The sequence below is a fragment of the Larus michahellis genome, chromosome 4, assembly GCF_964199755.1.
Source record: "Larus michahellis chromosome 4, bLarMic1.1, whole genome shotgun sequence".
Taxonomy (NCBI): domain Eukaryota; kingdom Metazoa; phylum Chordata; class Aves; order Charadriiformes; family Laridae; genus Larus; species Larus michahellis.
Window position 1 is genome coordinate 21,840,591 of NC_133899.1, and position 19,741 is coordinate 21,860,331.

At 41.7% G+C, this 19,741-nt stretch overlaps 1 protein-coding gene and 2 non-coding genes across 12 annotated transcripts in view; all 3 read left to right on the forward strand.

Moving 5' to 3' along the window:
• CNOT1 (CCR4-NOT transcription complex subunit 1) overlaps positions 1 to 19,741 on the forward strand; it is a 60,625-nt gene that overhangs the window by 28,093 nt on the left and 12,791 nt on the right. For 2 of the 10 annotated variants that reach the window (XR_012586562.1, XM_074583315.1), the window contains exons 17-35: positions 304 to 454; positions 1,813 to 2,014; positions 2,396 to 2,542; positions 3,665 to 3,789; positions 4,570 to 4,856; positions 6,242 to 6,320; positions 7,563 to 7,793; positions 9,107 to 9,247; positions 10,118 to 10,297; positions 11,375 to 11,491; positions 11,853 to 11,963; positions 12,545 to 12,622; positions 12,946 to 13,123; positions 13,586 to 13,716; positions 14,275 to 14,571; positions 16,896 to 17,036; positions 17,142 to 17,246; positions 17,886 to 18,005; positions 18,560 to 18,751. Coding sequence is in view for 7 of the 10 variants with exons in the window: in XM_074583315.1 (XP_074439416.1) it covers positions 304 to 454; positions 1,813 to 2,014; positions 2,396 to 2,542; positions 3,665 to 3,789; positions 4,570 to 4,856; positions 6,242 to 6,320; positions 7,563 to 7,793; positions 9,107 to 9,247; positions 10,118 to 10,297; positions 11,375 to 11,491; positions 11,853 to 11,963; positions 12,545 to 12,622; positions 12,946 to 13,123; positions 13,586 to 13,716; positions 14,275 to 14,571; positions 16,896 to 17,036; positions 17,142 to 17,246; positions 17,886 to 18,005; positions 18,560 to 18,751 (3,013 nt within the window). In the remaining 3 variants the exon portion in view is untranslated. Of the gene's footprint in view, positions 1 to 303; positions 455 to 1,812; positions 2,015 to 2,395; positions 2,543 to 3,664; positions 3,790 to 4,569; positions 4,857 to 6,241; positions 6,321 to 7,562; positions 7,794 to 9,106; positions 9,248 to 10,117; positions 10,298 to 11,374; positions 11,492 to 11,852; positions 11,964 to 12,544; positions 12,623 to 12,945; positions 13,124 to 13,585; positions 13,717 to 14,274; positions 14,572 to 16,895; positions 17,037 to 17,141; positions 17,247 to 17,885; positions 18,006 to 18,556; positions 18,752 to 19,741 lie in introns of all 10 variants that reach the window. The other 8 variants (XR_012586563.1, XM_074583317.1, XR_012586561.1 and 5 more) reach the window with 6 other exon arrangements.
• On the forward strand, positions 778 to 913 carry LOC141743219 (small nucleolar RNA SNORA50). The gene has a single exon (XR_012586986.1). It is a non-coding gene; the product is annotated as a small nucleolar RNA SNORA50 (small nucleolar RNA).
• Positions 10,822 to 10,960, forward strand: LOC141743218 (small nucleolar RNA SNORA46). The gene has a single exon (XR_012586985.1). It is a non-coding gene; the product is annotated as a small nucleolar RNA SNORA46 (small nucleolar RNA).

The window sequence follows — 19,741 nt, forward strand, 5'->3', positions numbered from 1 at the left end:
TGTAAGACATCACTTGCTGGGGTAACTGTAAAGCAGTATTTGGATTATTGAAAACAAAGGAATAATCTATAGGAGATTAATTTTTAGGACTACAGTCTAAAATTTTCTGTTTAAATATAGCCATTTCTCTTGGGACATGCTCTGCTGCAAATTTTGCAAATAACACCGTGTAGCTTCTGCTGGGGTTGTTTTGCAACTTCTATTTGCGAAACGTGGCCCCAATTTCTGTATGAAAACCAAGTAAGGTAGGGGCCTTAGCTTCATGAATGTTACATGGCTCGCTATCCTACTTCTGTGTTCTAGGAGTGTTTCTCAGGAGCTGTCAGAGACGATCCTCACCATGGTAGCAAACTGCAGTAATGTCATGAACAAGGCAAGACAGCCACCACCTGGAGTCATGCCAAAAGGACGTCCGCCCAGTGCCAGCAGCTTGGATGCCATCTCTCCTGTACAGGTAGACAACGTGCTGCGTTTTTAGAAGGTGGTGTTGATTTAGGATTAGTTCTGCTGCACTATTTGAGCTCTTTCAGCAGGACTAAGTAAAGCATCTTCTGGCTCCCTTAGTTCTACGCTTGCATGTCTAGATAACTTGCTTGTAACTACAGAATAAAGCCGGAGGGTTGTAGTTCAGAACTGTCTTTCACTTCACAAATGTCTGTAAGATGTAACTGAAGTATAGCAGGATGGGAGCACTGGAGAGGGATAGAGATTTAATTTACTTAAAATAACTGAGGGTTTCTTTTAAAGTGCTGAAATTTACTAAGACTTTTGAGAATTAAGCACTGCCTTTGAACCTGATGTGTCTTGTTTGTAGCTTCACGGGCCAAGCAGCAGTGCTAGAGCGTAAGGACTTGTTATAACTGGGGCTCTTCAGCTCTCAACTGAACTGCTCTTTTAAAAACAAGGTACATTTAAGTTACTCCCTGCCACTCATCATCCCTTCCTCCTCTGGGAGCAACACATTACAGACAGGTCTTGCTTCTAGCAATTACGTTCAATGGCAGATTTTAAAGCGGTGACAAGTTTTTCACATGAAACAGTGGCAATTCAGCATTTAAGAATGTCTGAAGCATCACTAGATTACGTAAGCTAAATACAGAGAGCAGTTTCCTTGTAAATTGTTGCTTTATTGAAGTTGCTCGTCAGATGTACCAAATATCTTGGCAACCTGCTGCAAATAACTGATGTGAACAAATAGAGCAGCAGATGTTAGTCTGTAGTCGTGCTGTCTTTTGGGTAGATAACGCAGTTTTCTGCTGTTCCTAGTCAGGAGCTCTTAACTTGGTGCTTTGTCAGCTGGTGTTGTGCCTTCCCTCCTCCTCATCACCCAGGTCTTAGTGCTTTTTATTGAAGACTGCATTCAGGTATTTAGCTGTGAAAAGTGGACATAATGGGATCCTTCAGACACTCAAAAACACCCTGTAAGCTTGATATGAAATAGCCTTCATAAGTCTTGGGATGAGGTCTGAGGTCACAAACTACAGAGCGTAAACTAGTCTAGTATAAAAATCTACGTGCTGTTTCTTAGCATTTATGGTTGTATTACACTTAACTGGCGACTATGGAACAATCATCCTTTCTGTAAAACCTCTGATAGAATAGGATTTTATGGGATTGTATAAGAAAAAGTGAAATCTGTAGCCAAACTAATATTTGGGGGTTATCTGGATGGCGTCAGAATTTAAAGTAACAGTGCAGAAAAGCTCTTTTTAGGAGTGTTTTGATCTGTAGCTGTCTTACACAAAACCTGCCAAAAATCAGCTTGATTGTGGTTTATGGATGTCTGTGTATAATCTTCCTTTCTCCATTCAGATCGACTCCCTTGCGGGAATGGCATCTCTTAGTTTAGGTGGCTCAGCTGCTCCTCATACCCAGAGCATGCAAGGCTTCCCTCCGAACTTGGGCTCTGCATTCAGTACTCCTCAGTCACCAGCAAAAGCATTTCCCCCTCTTTCCACCCAAAATCAGACAACAGGTTTCAGCGGCATCGGAGGACTCTCTTCACAGCTTCCAGGTACTGCTGTCCGGGTGGAGCGGTTGGTATTTTTAACATGGCAGAGCTATTCTTGCCACGTGGCTGTTACTGCCACGGTTGGAAATACTGGACAAAAGCTGCATCTCGTGTGGGAGGGAATTACACAGTCCTCGCTCCTACGTCACTGCTGAAACAGCACTTCAGGAGCTTGCAGCTGCAATAGGTGAAAAAGTTTGGGAGTCAAGAGGGGTGAGTGTTTTGATGGATTTTAGCAGTGTTATTTTAGGTTGGGACGGAGGTAAAGAGTTGCTTGATATTAGACAGTTATGAGGCTGTACAGCTTGGAAATAACAAGTACTGGGATTGAGAAGTGCGTACTGGGAAGGATGCAACTGAGATGACGAGTTGTTTGGTTTTCAGTAGGTGGTCTTACTACGGGTAGCCTGACTGGCATAGGAACTGGAGCCCTGGGCCTTCCTGCAGTGAACAACGACCCATTCGTGCAGAGGAAGCTGAGCACATCTGGACTGAACCAGCCGACATTCCAGCAGAGTAAGATGAAACCTTGTAAGTGGTAGTGTTGTCTGTGGCTGTGAAGTGTGACTGTGGTCTGCAGTTAATCTGCATTTCCTTCAGGGGAGGCTTGGATCTTTAGGTGGCAAATGTTAGAAATGTGGCCCTAGTATTATGCCATTAGCCTGGAAAAGTTGCTTCTAAACATCTACACTAAAAGTCTGCCAAGTAGCCGGGGGGGGGGGGGGGGATTGAAAAAAAGCTGTTAGCCTAAAAATATAGTGTTACAGATTTGCATGAATAGTGTATTTATGTCCTTTTTTTTGTTCTGTGTTTTGAACAAAAGTGTTGTCCTGCTCTTTGCAGAGAATCGTATGCCTATGATAAGAGGGTGGGTTTTGTTTTGTTTGTAACAAGGTTAAACAAAGCTACCTGGGTATGGTCCTGTTGCAGCAGAGAACTTGCCAGGTGAAGCAGTAAATTAGACTGCAACACTGGATACAAATAAGACTAACAAAAGTTGGTGGGAAGATGGTTTTTGGAAGGAATAATTTGGTTCCTAACACTGAGCCATTATCCTTAACTCATTTATGCCTCTGAAGTATGCTCACAATGGAATGTTTAAGTGATCAAATGTTGCATTTAGGAAGCACAGCCATACGCCAAACCTTTCACATTGCTGTTATTACATGTCTCCTTAGATAGCTCCTCCATAAAAGCAAAGTTACCGATCTCTACAGGGGTACAGTGGAGGTGGCTGTTGTTGATTTATATTTTTGGGCTGGAGAATTCAGTATCGACTTGCTTGAAGCTCGCTGGCTGGCCTGAAAGTTTGTGTGAAAGTTTGTCTGCATGTTAGTGTTGTGTAGCATGTTTTATTCTAGTCTGTTTTGCATTCATTTAGTTTAGGCGTCAGTTGAGGTTAGCTTGGGATGCAACGGGTTCTAGGACTACAACAGTATGAGGTTAATTCTGTCTTACTACTTTTGCGTAAATGTAACATATTGAAAACAGATTCTTAAAAAACAATCCTGTCTACTGAAAAGGTTAAATATCCTGCATTTTAGGAGAGCTAGCAGATTCTGTGTAGAATGGTGGAAGAGTTGTAAAGGACTAGATGAAATCCTGACTGCCTGAAGTTGTTCTGAGCATGATACCTGTTCCCTTTTTTAACAGCTGACTTATCTCAGGTGTGGCCAGAGGCTAATCAGCACTTTAGCAAAGAAATAGATGACGAGGCAAACAGCTACTTCCAGCGCATTTACAACCATCCACCACATCCGACCATGTCCGTAGATGAGGTGAGTTCTTCTGTAGCAGTAATTATTCCTTCATGTATTAGTTTTAGTGGAAGATAATAAAGGGCTAGTGCTAGATGCTGGCTTTCTTGCTTGGTTGAAAGTGTGTTTCTAAGACGGCATGCTTTCACAGTAAACTTGCAGTTGATCATTACATTCAGCTTTGAATTCTGTGGGCTGAAGGCTTTAGATATCTAATTAACGCTCCTAAAATGATGCTAAATGGGAAGAGCTTAATGTGGAGTGGAAGCTTGTGTGTTCAAAATAAGGGCTAAAGTGTGCCTTTAAACAGTCTGTATAAATCTTGGAATATATTTGTTTTTAAAGTATCTGAAAATGACTACAACTTTGAAATATATGAAGGTGTCTGAGCTTTGATAATTATTTTGGTTAGTCTCTATGAGAGTAATTATCAGTCTGATGTACTTGCTCTTTGAAGTACGTCAAATTTACTTTAATGTACTTGTGTGGTTATAAATTATGGAAGACACTGAACATTAATTTTCATTTTTCTAATTTGAAGCAATGGAGTAGGCGGTCACAGTTTTATGTGAAGACAGTTACTTAAAAGAAAGGGAAGAAAACTAAAGTCTGAAGAGGAAGCTCGTCGTAGCCATGTAGAGTCTACTGGCCAAAACGTGGTTTTCTCGAAGCAGTTATTTTGCAGTTTAGCTTGTGGTAGTGCAATTTACCTTAGTAGGTGCAAGCGCTTTTGAAACCTGAAGACGCAGAAGGGCTGAAATAAAGCAAATCTGTTGGTAACAACTTCCAATTTCTTTGCAGGTCTTGGAAATGCTGCAGAGGTTTAAGGACTCCAACATTAAACGGGAACGAGAAGTGTTTAACTGTATGCTGAGGAACTTGTTTGAGGAATACCGTTTCTTTCCCCAGTACCCAGATAAAGAGCTGCACATAACAGCCTGCCTCTTTGGTGGGATAATAGAGAAAGGACTGGTTACTTATATGGCATTGGGCCTTGCCCTGCGCTATGTTCTTGAAGCCTTACGAAAGCCTTTTGCATCCAAAATGTACTATTTTGGTATTGCTGCACTAGATAGATTTAAAAATAGGTGAGTGTGGTTTTTGGTAATACGCTTGTAACACTACATGTAATGTCTTGCTAACCCTGAACCTGTTCTAATTACACAGTACAAGATTGCCTATATGTGTTAGCAATTTACACATCTCAGCTTTCAGGATTACTTTAAAGATACACTGAGCTGAAACAGAATATGCTGGTTAACGGGTGACTTTCTCTTAAAATCAAAACGTTAAATGTAGTACCTGTAGGTACTGTTTGTAGGACGAACTGAGATGCTGGAACTACTTAGTGGACTTTGCTTATAAAAATAATTCAGTGAAGTGTTGAATATAAAAATAAGTCAGTGAATAATTAAGTCGTCTTGTTAGAAATGGGGTGAACGTACTTAAGCTTTACGGGTGCCTTCTAATGGAGTGCTATTTGTGCTCTTTGTTAGTGAAAGACTGGCTAGAAAGTAAGCTCTAGGACTTTGGTTTTACACAGAAATCAAGTATGGCAGAAAGTATCTCAAAAAAAAAGCTTTCTCAGAGCTTTTAATGGATTGCAGCTAGAGGAAACTCTCAAGGCAGGCTGCCATAGTAGGCAGGATTGTACACCCATGGGAAAAATCTCCATTCTGGAAGAAGATACTTGAACTTGAAAAGTATTAGAAAGCTTCCTGGATGCTTGCTTCCTTTAATGGCTAGAAAGGTGTGGACTTGAAGCGTGGACTCATAACCAAGGAGCACATTATCTTCTGTCCTTACTCTCCTTTTATAGTTCATCTGCCCTGCAGTGTTTCATCTGTAATAAAAGCTGTTGCTTGCAGCATTCATGGATAGATATTGTGTTGTGGAGTTAGTGGAAGAGAATGGATAAAGACACTTAAGGCTGACATACTTGAGACTTAGCCACCATCCTACTCCTCTTAACTGTTTTAAGTGCTCTTAACTATTTTAAGTGTGACTTAAAGATTTTACTCTCAATGAGGAGTAGCAGCATCTAGCATTCATAAGTAGAACTATATAATAATTGGTGTGTGTAGGTGAAGCTTCTGTCTTGGGTGTTAGGGACACTCTAGTTTGCTGTTTAAAATGCACTGAGCCAGGCTAGAAATTACTTCTCCAGTAATCTTATTGCACCCACTGAATATAAATGCAATTGTGTGCTCAGTCAGAAGCATGGAGATGTAGGATGAGTTGCTGTGAATAAACCTTGTGTTTTGCTGTTAAATGAATTCATTTCAAATGGGTTTTGCAACAAAAAGTACTCTGTAGAAAATGCTTTGTTTATAGCACAGCTGCTGTAAGCAGTCCAGAAGTGATTCTGTGATGCAGTATGGGAGTGACGCCCCAGTGTTATATTTGTATTTCTCTGTAATACTGGTGGTGATCTGGGCTTCTGTTTCTGACTAATGTGTATTTTGTCTGGCAGATTGAAGGACTATCCCCAGTATTGTCAGCACTTGGCTTCTATTAGTCACTTTATACAGTTCCCACATCATTTACAGGAGGTGAGTGTGTTCGTATTAGCACACTAACTTTCTATGGTTATAAACTCTTTTGAGTAAATTCCTGTTTTCCTTTGGAAAAATAGTCTGAGTTGTTGCAATTTTAGGTAGTGTACAACTGCAGAATCAAATGCTGTTCCTTAAAAGTTTTGCCATGGGATGGGGTGGGTGGGTGACAGTGGTACCTCTTCTGTTCCCGTAAATCGGTTTGGGTTGCTTATGTTGAAGTAACTTCCTGAATATAACTGCGTGATCAAGCAGTGTATATGGGCCATGCCCAAAGGGTTTAAAAGCCTTCAGTGGATTCACATTCCAGTCCCTTAAGGATTTGGAATTCTCTTCTAAAATAGAGGGCATTCGGCTGGGTTTATACAGTTTCATATTCAGACCTGCTGCAGTAATCCGGATACAGGTGAGAAAAACTTCATTCCTGAAGGTCTGAGCAGAGTAATGGAAATACGCTGTAGTCGAAGGAGTAAAAGCAGTGTTGATCACATGGTGTCTGCCTCCGAGGTGCTTTCGCTGATAGAAGTACAGAAAAGCTAATCGCAGTGCCAGAACTTGAGAGCGTAATCCTAAATAAGGAAAAATGTTCGGCTCTAACATTAGAGAGACCATCTACCGGACGCTGCCAAGTCCCATAGCAGTCTCAAGTTCACTGACAAGTTTCAGACCACATCTCTTAAATGATAGCGCGTTGTCTGATGTGACAAATTTCTGGGTGAGTGTATTACAGTGGGGAAGAAACTCATTTTCTACTGTGGTTAGAGGAATGTAAAATCTTAGTTGACCATTTCAGAACTGTGGTTTTGCTTATTGACTGTGAACTTCAGGCTTTTCTGTGTAGCTGTTAGGAGTCTGTGGGGAAGACTTCTTACCTGCTGTGTAGCTGGTTTCTTGATACTCGCACATTTTTGTTAGGCTCTTTCCCCTCTTTTGCTCTGCTATCCCAGGCCCGCAGGGATGGGGGTTTTTGAGTAGTGCTCTGTAAAATTTTAAGAATTGGCATCAACCTGTTGAGGTCAGAGATAGAGCTTGAGGCTCCTCTCCAGTAAGAAAGGAAGTAAATAGTGACAAGATACGCTTTACAAGGGTATACGGTTGTGGTTTGCAGATTCCCTTAATGGCATTAGTGTCAAGTATTTAAAAGAATGTTGGGAAACCTTTATACTGCTCATGCTAAAACAGCCCATAGTTTTGTTGCTGCATGTGAACTTCTGTATGTGCTTGTTCACCCTGTTTTAGTACATAGAATATGGACAGCAATCCAGAGATCCTCCTGTGAAGATGCAGGGTTCAATCACCACCCCTGGAAGTATTGCACTTGCCCAGGCTCAGGCCCAGGCCCAAGTTCCAGCAAAAGCTCCTCTTGCTGGCCAAGTCAGCACTATAGTAACCACCTCAACCACCACCACTGTTGCAAAAACCATTACAATCACCCGACCAACTGGAGTCAGCTTCAAGAAAGACGTGCCGGTAAGTATTCTGTCACTCGTGCCCTCACTGAAGAAGCAAAGGAGTTAAGTTGCTGGTCTGGATTGAGTACATACAGAAAAAATCCGACTTAATTTCTATACTACAGGTTTTCAAACTCTGATCCGTATTTTATATCTAAAGCATACAACCTTTTAAAAATATAACCAACATTTTTGTAGAGAAAAGGCATTTTTGATCATGAAGTTGTGGAATTACTATTGTGTCAAATAGTAATGAGTTTATTGAGGCTTTAATTGCAGAGCCATCGTTTCTGTTAATGACTTGCAGTAAGACTCTTCAAATAGTTGGCAGCTGTTATTCTGCTTGGGGCTTGAGAACACTTACTGCGCAGTAAATCACATTTGACCTAGCAGTTCTACCTGCATGGTTTTTCAAATCTTTAGTCACTTAGGTAAACACCTGAAGGGCTAGTCGGAGTTATTAGAGGGTTGGCAGATGGATGGTATTGGCTATACCACAGAAAGTGTTGGGGCACACTTGGTCCCATGTGTACGCTGAGGATGCGTAGAGCTGTTACTGTGTGATAACTGATGCCCTGTAAAGTCAAACCTGTCTGGCTTCCTGGAACTGTCTGTGTACTTCTCTTAAAAGAAGTGCCTTAAATTGAAGGAGGCAAAAGGCAAAGGTAGCTGGAAGTTGCGAACAACTTTTGGGGGACAGTTCATAATGTAGCTATTGCTGTCTTTCACACCTGATCATGTCAGGTAGGGAGCTGTTATTTTGAGGCATTTACATTGCCCAATTTTAAACTCGAGTCATGACTGATATTTAAAACTGTCTCTCCTTTCCCCTTAATTGCAGTGTAGCAGGTGCTAAAGCCCTTGGGTTTAGACCTGCAGCTGTGGGGACATGGGTCCCATTCTGCTGACTTACAGTTGACATGCTTTCTCAGAAGCGCAGCTCTGGGATTTCTCCTTCCCAATTCTGCTCTGAAGTGCTACCGGGGACCCATTACTGTGCTAAGTGCTGCTCTCTACTGTACGGTGATATTCTCCAAGCTGACAGTGTATGCAGGCTCTTAGCCTAATGGGTGCCATTGCAGTGGCACTTACTATACATGAATATAAATGCTAGAAGTTCTTTTTGTACAGCAGCATTCTTCTGAGTATTGATCATCGTTTGTAGAGTAAAAAAAAAAACCACTCAGCTTCATTAGAGTGTTGCTGAAAATGAATCTGAGGCAGTAGATGTCACCTGTCATCTTTTTTTTCCAGTCCACAGAACAGAGCAAAAGAAACTTTTGCTCTTACCTCTAAGTATTGTCTAATTTTAACTTACGGTTCTCCCTCCAGCCTTCCATTAATACCACCAACATTGATACGCTGTTAGTAGCAACAGATCAAACTGAGAGAATTGTGGAACCTCCAGAGAACGTCCAGGAAAAAATTGCTTTCATCTTCAATAATCTGTCTCAGTCAAATATGACACAGAAGGCAAGTATGGAAGAACACTAGTAAAATTTCTTTTTTAAATATTCCTGGAAATCCATTCTAAAATGGTGGGGGGGTGATATTTCTAGAAAAATTCCAACTTGCAAAAAAATTAGGGGGGAGTCATGCTGTAAAGAAACAGTAGTTTCCAACACTTTCTGCTTGAACCTCTTTGGAGATAAAATTTTTCAGGGAAAGGAGAGACGGAAGAAAGATATCTGTTCTTAATCTTCCTTTCTCCTACAGGTTTCCTTGTTTCCGTGTAGCCACATCCTTTGTACTAAAGTATGTGTCTGGAATGCTTTGTTTTCAGGAAAGCACTTCTAGTAGATACCTTGAATAATCCTGGATAGTCCTTTTTTATGTTTTTGTAATTTGAAAGGATTGGAAAATACTAATGCAAGTCTCTGAAAAACATTAATGCAAGTTGAAAGAAACAGTCACATCTTAAATGGGCTGGGTGCCATTTGATACTGCAGGGTTTAGCTGATGGACTCTTGTATTTCAAGCTGAAATTCTGGGAAATTTTTTCTGAACTAGTAGAAATCTGGAGCATCGCTGCCACCTGTGCTATCTGTCTTGCAACAGATGGCTTTAACCTAAGGTGCTGACGCTTATTTTGCAGTTATCTGGTAAAAAGCTGAGAAGTGGGGGAGAAGTGAACTATTATTCCTTGCTGATTTTATGATTAAGTCCTTACTGGTTGACCAGCTCTTTGGATAAAGAGACACTGATTTCCAAGCTATTTTTTTAAAAAAAGCAAAGAACCTTAGTGTTAAAAGCAATTGACTGTGTTGGTCAGAGCTGACCCCAGGTGTTTGTGGTCTTCTCATGTCTTCTGTGGTGTGCTTTTTTTCTCTGGTGTGGAGACAGGTTGAAGAACTGAAGGAAACAGTGAAAGAAGAGTTCATGCCTTGGGTGTCACAGTATCTCGTGATGAAGCGAGTCAGTATCGAGCCTAATTTTCACAGCCTATATTCAAACTTCCTCGACACGCTTAAGAATCCAGAGTTTAATAAAATGGTTCTGAATGAAACCTACAGAAATATCAAGGTGAGTAGTGCAAGTTTTCTAATACTTGAGTAGATTTAAACATTTAAAAGTGTGCGGTCCGCGGGCTGCTTGCGTACTGTGTTGGTGATCTTCAAATATGGAATATCATTCAAAAAATCTACTTGCTAGCTTGCAATTGAACTAGCAGGTTGGCTCTAGGAATGCTAGGATTCTTCTGTTTTCAGTAAGGAATGTAGCAAAGACTTAATTCAAACTGAATAATGAGAAGGCAAATCTGCATTTGAATTCCTTTATGTCGGTGAACTTCAAATTTGTGTGAGGATTGCAGATTATAACCTAGGGGAAAATTGCTTATGGTCTAGTTCTTTTGTGTGGGGAAAGTATAAAGATAAGAAAACCACGTTCTTTCCTCTTTTGGTCAAAGGAGATTAAAAGGGAAGGGGAGAGGTTAGAAAGTGGAGGGGTAACAACCAAAATTTACTAGAAGGCTAAGATAATGGGAAGGGAAGGAGGAGGAAGAAGCAGTAGCCCAGAAGGGACGAGCGGATGAAACAAGTTTGTCAAGCACTATTTTTAAACCTGTTGGTGGGATTTCCTGACCACCATGGGTTACGCTGTAGTGCAAAAGAATCTCCTGGCTCTTTAGAGCATTGCTGACCTCACTCCGTTCAGCTGATGCTCCTCTGAAGCTGAGGAACACAACTAACAGCAGAATACTTGTGATTCAAGTCTCGAAATGAGAGTTAATGGTTTCTCAAGAAGCGCAAACTGTAGCCTTCAGGTCTGTGGTGAAGCATTAAGAGGAAGCATGGCTTTTGAGTTTCACTTTACTAAGTGAGTAGTCGTAAGTCTCGACAGAGTGAATGGTAAGGTGTGGGAAAATGTAATCTTCTTTTTTGATCCTTGTGAAAGAAAAGAAGTTTGAAATTACAGGGCAGATTTACGAGGTGTTGCCTTGAAGTGAAGGCTGCTCTTGAGTATCTCTGTCACGTGGCTGAAGCTGAGAACTTAATGTTCTAAAACTTTATATCTTAAGTCAGATCAGCTGTTGAATTTGGTTTTGAGTTGGATTATCTTCCAGTTGTTGCTTGAGTTCCTCTTTTTTTTTTTCTTTAGGTGCTACTGACATCAGATAAAGCTGCAGCCAACTTCTCAGACCGTTCCTTGTTAAAGAACCTTGGTCACTGGCTGGGAATGATTACGCTGGCTAAAAATAAGCCCATTTTGCACACGGTGAGCTTCTGTCTTTACAGATTTGTTTGGCATGAGTCGGTATGCTGTTATGCAGTAGCATGGGCTATTTGGGAAATTTTGTCGCTTTACTGGTGCCTCTTTTTGTGTGCTAATTAAAAAGTATGATTCTAGAGTTGGTCGTTTAAGACTTCTAAAAAACTTCTATGTCAGAAAAGTTAAGTTCTTGCCAAAATAAATTAATTAACCCTGTGTAAAAATGTGTATCTGTAAATCTTTGTTCAAAAGTAACTGCTGCCTAGTAGGCTGTAAAATTCAAGGACTGTCTTGACTCAACCTTCCCAACGTGTCCTATAAAGAAATAGCCTGTAAGTGTTTCTCAGTTGTTGACGGTATTTTTCAGGATCTGGATGTGAAATCGCTCCTACTGGAAGCATACGTTAAGGGACAGCAGGAATTGCTTTACGTAGTGCCATTTGTTGCCAAAGTCTTAGAATCCAGTGTCAGGAGCGTGGTAAGTGACTTGTGCTGACAGAGTTATTGCTCAAATGGCAAAGTAAGAAAGAAATTAGCTTTTTTCACAAAGTGAAAACTGATTGAATTTTATGGAGAGAAAAAAGAGATGTACGGGCTTCAAGTGAAGGAATTATGTTTTGAGGGGAAAATACATGGCCTGTGCATTTTTGCAGTCTAAATAGATGGTGTTACCTGAACTGTACTGTGGTATCCCTGAACAGAACTCTATTGAGACATGGAAGGATGCCATTGAAGAGGTTCTAGGATCTATTTATTCTTTGATTTATTTTTCTTTAATTTCCCCTGCCCCGCTTTGACCCTGATCAGCTGTTGTCAGTTCTGCTTGACATACAACTGATCCCTCAGAAGGACCAAGTCATTGTGTTTCCAGTTTAATATTTAACTTGTATCCTAATCTAGTTCCAGTCAAACAGAATACTAAATTCAACCCTCACTGCAGCTGTACAAACTTTTCCATGGCTGTATGTAGACATAGCTGTTCATCTTTCAAAAACTTCCCCTTGTAAGTTATCCAAATGATTCAAGAAGTCTAATACTGCTCTCCTCTTTCTCTTGTAGGTCTTCAGGCCTCCAAACCCGTGGACAATGGCCATTATGAATGTTTTAGCTGAGCTACATCAAGAACATGATCTAAAAGTAAACTTCTGTTTTTTCTTTTCTATACCTAGTGTGAGGTTTTCTTGACTTACCAGTCAAGAAGGGTGTTGTGAAGGACCAAATTGCCCTTCTTGCTGCTTTGGTGTGGGGAGAATTGGGCATTGCTTAATTTGCTAGAACTTGGATGAAACTCTTCTCCTGTGAGGTCCGGACGCAAGATATTTGTCTTAATTCTCAGTCACTATTAAAGTCTCTAAAAGGCATGGGGTTAGAATGGGAAGCTTGGGAGTCGAGTGCCCAGTAAAAGTTTCGGGTATTTTCTTTGTGACATAACCTAAACTAGAATTGTTGTGCTTGTGCAGTTGAATCTGAAGTTTGAGATTGAGGTGCTCTGCAAGAATCTTGCACTAGACATCAATGAGCTGAAGCCTGGAAGCCTACTGAAAGATAAGGATCGTCTGAAAAATCTGGATGAGCAGCTCTCTGCTCCAAAGAAGGATGTGAAGCAGCCAGAAGAACTACCGCCCATCACAACGACTAGTAAGTACATTTCAAATAGAACTCAGAACCAACAATACAAGTCTTAGTAAGACAGGTTATGCTATTGCAGAGAAAAATGGGAAGCTACATAGCCTACTGTAGCATTGCTAAATGCTTGGGAGCACAGAGTTTGGAGATGGGAAGGGAATGGAAGCCATCCTGAGGACTAACTGTACGTATGCTGTGTGTAGCTACTACTTAGAAGGGAGTGAGGCAGGATAGTCTTGTTTACATCAGGGATTAAACTGTGTCGTAAAACAGCTCTGTTAAAATGTGCTGAAGCCAGTTTGGTACTAATCATTGGGAAAATGGAGAATAAAAATTGCTTGATAAATCTAGGAGGCTTTGCGATCAAACTTTTGTTTCTTGTTCACATGCTGTTTTAAGTGAGAATTATATACTTTCATTATAAGTACTTGCTTTTCAGTAATGGTTCAATACAAACATTCTTGTATTCTACAGCTGCTTCTACAACTCCAGCCACCAGCACCACTTGTACAGCCACGGTTCCGCCCCAGCCCCAGTACAGTTATCACGACATCAACGTCTATTCTTTAGGAGGGTTGGCTCCTCATATTACCTTAAACCCAACGGTAAGTTTTAGAGCTGATTTGGTTTGCTAAAAGAATTCTTGCCACCAGTGTCGGCAAGAGCCAACCAGGTGGTGGGAGCAGCATTTTGTAAGTTGAAGTTATTGGAGAGTAATGGGGAGGGTGAGCGCTAATGAGTAATCAAATGGAGAAGTTTAGGGGTGGCTAGTAGTTACAGTAACAAAATTTCTCATGGTCAAGTGATCTTTTACTGTGACATTTACATTAGTATCCAATTTATTTCTGGCAATAAGTGTCAGTTGGGGTAGTTGCTATCAGGACTTAAGCTTAAGAGGAACTTCTGTGCTCCTTAAGAGTGACTTAAGGAGCTGACTCTTGAGTTAGCCTTTGCATTGTGCTCGACTTTGGAAGAAAATTGGTCATATGTCCCAGTTTCAGAATTATCAAATATTGTAATGGCTGCATGTGGAACAGAGGAGCGCTGCACTGTAGACAAGCTGTGACAGTAAACTTAAAATTTGTTCAGCAAATGTGAATGTGTAGGGTAGATGGGATTCTAGTTTTCTTTATTCTCACTTAACTTTCCAAATCCTCCTGCAGATTCCGCTCTTTCAAGCCCACCCGCAGTTGAAGCAGTGTGTGCGGCAGGCGATCGAGCGAGCAGTGCAAGAGCTTGTCCATCCAGTGGTCGATCGGTCCATTAAGATTGCCATGACTACTTGTGAGCAGATAGTCAGGAAGGACTTTGCGTTGGATTCTGAGGAGTCACGAATGCGTGTGGCTGCGCACCATATGATGCGGAACCTGACTGCTGGGATGGCCATGATTACCTGCAGGGAACCTTTGCTGATGAGCATAGCTACAAACTTGAAAAATAGTTTTGCTACTGCACTGAGGGTAAGAGTCATGTCATCTAAAGCTTATTTCCACCTTACAGGACTGTAGACATCCAGCATTAGCAAATAGGTTCTCCACACTGTAGACTTGTTGATGAATTCCATGGCTTCACTAGTGCGAACATGAATTTAGGGGACAAGTGTCTCATGACTCTTGTGGAATTACAGCGAAAAAACTGTGCTGAAATCTCAGGTCATCACAGAAGAGTCTTAAGCCTGTGAGGTGGATGTTACTATATTGCACACAAACTTCCTGACTGCCTTTTTATTTTGCCCCAGTGTTCTCTCCAGTTTGATTGCATCACAGAAGCTTTGAAGTGCTTATCTTTCAGTGGGTTTTGGGGTTGAAAAGCTAGTGGGGAGGCCTGTATTGATTCTAGGACTTCCTGGTGATGTCTTCAATTGTCTCAGCAGGCATGTATGTTCGGTCAGATTTTATTTACTTGTGCTGTTAGATATGTAGCTAAGACTTTTCTGCACAGCTTGTTAATTCATTGGGTCTTCCAGAGGATATTTTCAGATCTTTATTAACGGAATTTGAGCTGCAGTGCTAGTTTCTCCTTCTTGGCTAAATGGAACACAGTTTGTGAACTGCTGGCCAGAAAAGCAGCTGCTACCCAGAAAACTTGCTGTGCTTGCCATCAGCGTCAGCAACAGACACAAGAGCATAAGGACCTTGGAAAGATCAAGACATTGCTATCCTTTCAGGGATTAAAAAAATTTAAAAGGACTGCCTTCCTCTTGCTTAAGGGCATGTTACTATTTCCCATCTGTCAAGGAGTGACAGTGCAAAGGCCCTTTTGCAATGGGATTGCTCTCTTGCACGGTAACTGGCTGAAGGGGGCAGGATTTAATAGTTTGAAGGGAGCACAAAATGCTAGGAAGAATTGCATCGGCAGGTATAGGATTGATAGTCCATGGTGTAACTCCCAGGACTCAAACACTGTTGACGCTTGATACACAGAACTTCAAGTAACCCGATGGTTGAGATGAAGAGCATATAAATAAATCTTACTCATCCATCTGTCTGCTTACAAGAACGCAAGCAGACAGTTTTGGTATTGCTTTGCTAGTGTGTGAGCTGAGCCAGTGACTGCTGCTAGCAGCTGTGCTAACGGGGTTTGGGTGTCAAGCTAGTAGTGGTAAGATAAAGCACCCTTGTCCTCTGGGTAGGAGGGGCACAAATATTTCTCAGGTGTGCAGTCTTGCCAGGGTTCATCAGATGGGACTGCAGTTCAGATAGGGAGGTAGTTGGAGAAATGTTTGGTTATCTTTTGGGTGGTACAAGAAGGCAGAGATGTGACGCAAGTTGTGGAGGCAGGGTGAACACAGAGCGGTGTTAGAGCTGTGTACATCTACCAGCTATGATGTGCCACTCTAGAACACGCGTAAGCAAAAGGAATTCAAGTTAATTCAAGTTTTATGGAAGACTTAGTGCTGTGTATTGTGGTGTTTGCAAAATGATACACTTTCGTACCGTTTATGACATAGTGGTCAAGGGCTTTTTTTAATCCCTGAAGATGTATGGCATTGATAAAGGGCCGGTTGTAATCCAAAGAAGTTTTCTTACGGGGTAATTATAAAAAACATTGTGCTGCAGAAAAAGTGCTGTACAAGGCATCTAAAAATTCACATCTGGCTTATTGTATGAAGTGGGTTAACAAGTAAGAATTCTTCTTTTATTTGAAATAAGCAGTGTAGTTTTCAGGAATTAATGAGAGAGGGGTAGATCTTAATGAACAAGGAAATCCAAGTAGATTGGACTGTTTGCATTTGTATGTATATTCCATTTCCAGTGGGAGTTGCTGCTTTGCACCCTGGAAAATAAGTCCATCTGTTGAGGGTTCTCTTAAAGCAGACTCCAAGAAGATAAGAAAATCTGTATTGGAAAGGGAACCCACTGAAAAAGGCTATTGTCTTGCATTTAGTCGTGCACCTTTCTGTCTTCTGATTACAACCTGGGAAGTAGAAAAACTTCTAGGCTGTGATGCGAGGCTTGCTTTTCCTGCATTAGCATCTCCGTATGCGCATCAGTCTAAAGCGGAGCTTTATTTCTATGCCCTGGAGATAGGTTGGTGGAGAAGATGGAGAACCTCCTGCTGTTTTGTTCCTTGTTAAAAGTCTTTACTGTTGTCTTGCCTACATGTTTTATTCAAAGCTATGCAAAATTAAATTTATTATTGTATATTCCATGCAAAGAGAGTGCATTCCTAAGAGCATTCCTTTTGATTGCTGGTGTTCTGTATAGGCAGTGGTGCAGATTTTAAGGCTAGTAACATACAGGAAGCATTTACAGCCTTTACTGATGATTATGGTTTTCAATAGGCAGCCTCCCCACAACAGAGGGACATGATGGAGCAAGCAGCTGCCCAGTTAGCGCAGGATAACTGTGAGTTGGCGTGCTGCTTTATCCAGAAAACAGCGGTGGAAAAGGCAGGCCCCGAGATGGACAAGCGGCTTGCAACTGTAAGTATGGGACTGCTGTCTTTTAAAAGCATTGCATGCGCTCATATACATGCAGACTCAGCATCTGAAATTCAATGTGTTGTTTGTGGGTTTTTTTTCCCCCAGGAATTTGAGCTCAGAAAACATGCTAGACAAGAGGGTCGTCGGTACTGCGATCCTGTTGTGTTAACTTACCAGGCTGAGCGGATGCCAGAACAGATCAGGCTAAAGGTGAGGATATGAACCAAGCTGTGTTGTGATGCTGCTCTTCTCCACCTTGTGATCGTGAAAAGCAGATGCCTCAGCTTCAGCTGAGCAGTCCTGTGTATTGTTAGTTTTGTCTTAACAGTGCAACTGCTATTAGCTTGATTAGTGATGGAAGCATGTGAATATGCTGTTCTAAACGAGTGTTCGTATAATTTTCCTCAATTCCTTGAGGACATTAAAAGCCCTGTCTCTTGTTCCGTGCTATTCTTTCACTGAAAGATGATTAGTCTGTTTTGTTGTCTTGTCTCCATTATATTTTATTCCCTTACAGGACACACTGTTGTCCCCTTTATATTTTCTTCCCTTAAGGGTCATACCGTATGCTCATTTCTCTTGTGTATCAGACACATATGAAGCCAGTATTCAGTTATTCCTGTTTCTGGGAATGTGAGTTACAGTTGTAGAGCGAAGTCCTCTTCTTAGGAGGTGTGGCAGGAGAGATAGGACGGACCCCAGTGCAGTGCAGCTGAAGCTACTTCTTGATGTCTGGGCCGCTCTGTTCAAGAATGTGACTGAGCAGCTACCTGTCACACAAACTGCCCTCATTTCTTATTGCCACAGTGCCTAACAATGAGGTTAATGCCTGTTCTTGTCATTGCAAAGGTTGGAGGTGTGGACCCAAAACAGCTGGCTGTTTATGAAGAGTTTGCACGCAATGTCCCTGGCTTTTTGCCTACCAATGACTTAACTCAGCCTACAGGATTCTTGGCTCAGCCTATGAAGGTAGGGATTTCCGAATTAATCGGCTTGAGAGTACTATGGCCCTCTTGGTGAATGTTGTAGAACTTGTGCCCTTTGCTAGAAGACTAGTAAGAATCGGGCAGTTGTATTGCTTGGGAATAGTGGCTGAAAGATGCATTAGTTTTAATGTCAGACTAATGGCAACATAAAACTTATATTCAGTCTTCGGGGTTTGTAAGCCAAACTGGGACAAGAGCTGCAAGTTAGAATCGCTACATGTAGTTTTAGTGGGAGTGAAACACTTTATTCAAATCTCAGGTTACTTTTGTGGGAAGATCATGGATGGCAAGCATGGATTTTGAGATAATGAACAGGTTTTTGTATACATGCTTGCTCTGAAGGACTGCTAGAACTGTTTGCTAGTTTTTTCCACAGCTTATTTTGCTCATATTTGTGTACTTAAATGCGAGCATAAGTAACCACAATACAGTGAAGGTCTAAATTCTGGATGCTATAATTTCTGAAGCAGAAGGGTATTTGAATGTCACAAATACAATCCTTGCAAAAAATCACTCATTCCACTTTTTCTTAAGCAGCAAGCTTGGGCTACAGATGACGTAGCACAAATCTACGACAAATGTATGACAGAACTGGAGCAGCACCTGCAGTCCATTCCACATACCCTGGCCATGAATCCTCAAGCTCAAGCATTGCGCAGCCTCTTGGAGGCTGTGGTAGTGGCTCGTAACTCCCGTGATGCTATTGCTGCGCTTGGACTACTGCAGAAGGTGAGTGTTAACAACTCTTCTCCTGGAACAGCTTCCCGAGAGTTCATTACTCACCTGGCTTGTGGATTGTCTTGCTCGTGACTGTATCTTCATGCATCCTGTGGAACTTGCTTGGTGAACAATACTGAACAATTGCTGTCTTTGGAAATTCAGTAAACACAATTGGAAGAGAGCCAGGGTGTTCACTTGGTGTCTTGCACGCGCAGTGGCCAGGTAGTGGTGGGAAGAAGTAGGTACAGAATCCTGGGACTTACAGGAGTTTTGTTCAGATGTGGCGAGTAGAGAGCTGTTGCGCTCCAGAACAGTCTTTGATTTCAGGATGATTTGGAGGCTAAGATGATGATTGAACTTCCCTCGTAGGTGTAGTACTGGATTTATAGTGGCACACTTGGGAATTGTATTTCTCAGTAACTGATAAATGAGTATTCTGGGCTGGTGGGCTGACTGTGGCCAATAGCCAAGCATCCATCCAGCTGCTTGCTCATTCTGCTGTCCTGCAGGACAGGGAGAAAATAGAGGGGAAGGCAAGATGACTTGTTCATTCAGATTATGACAGCTTAGTAGAGAAAGCAAAAGCCTTGTGCGCAAACAAACAAAAAATAGTTATTTCCCATCAGCAGGCAAATGTCTGGTGACTTCTCGGAAAACAGGGCTTCAGTATGTAACACTTGCTTGGGAAGGCAAACATCATAACCATGAATGCCCCCCTTCATCCTCCTTCCCCTGAGCTTTTATTGCTGAGCGTGATGTCATGTGGCATGGAATATCCCTTTATTCGGTTTGGGTCAGCTGTCCTGGCTGTGTTGCTTCCCAACCTTATGCCCATCCCCAGCCTACCCACTGGTGGGGGAGGCAGGGTAGGAAAGGGAAAGCCTTGGTGCTGTGGAAGTGCTGTTCAGCAATTGGCAAAACGCTGGTGTGCTGCCAACGTTGTTTTAGCCACAAATCCAAAGCACAGCACCATGTGGGCTTGCTGTGAAGAAAACTCCA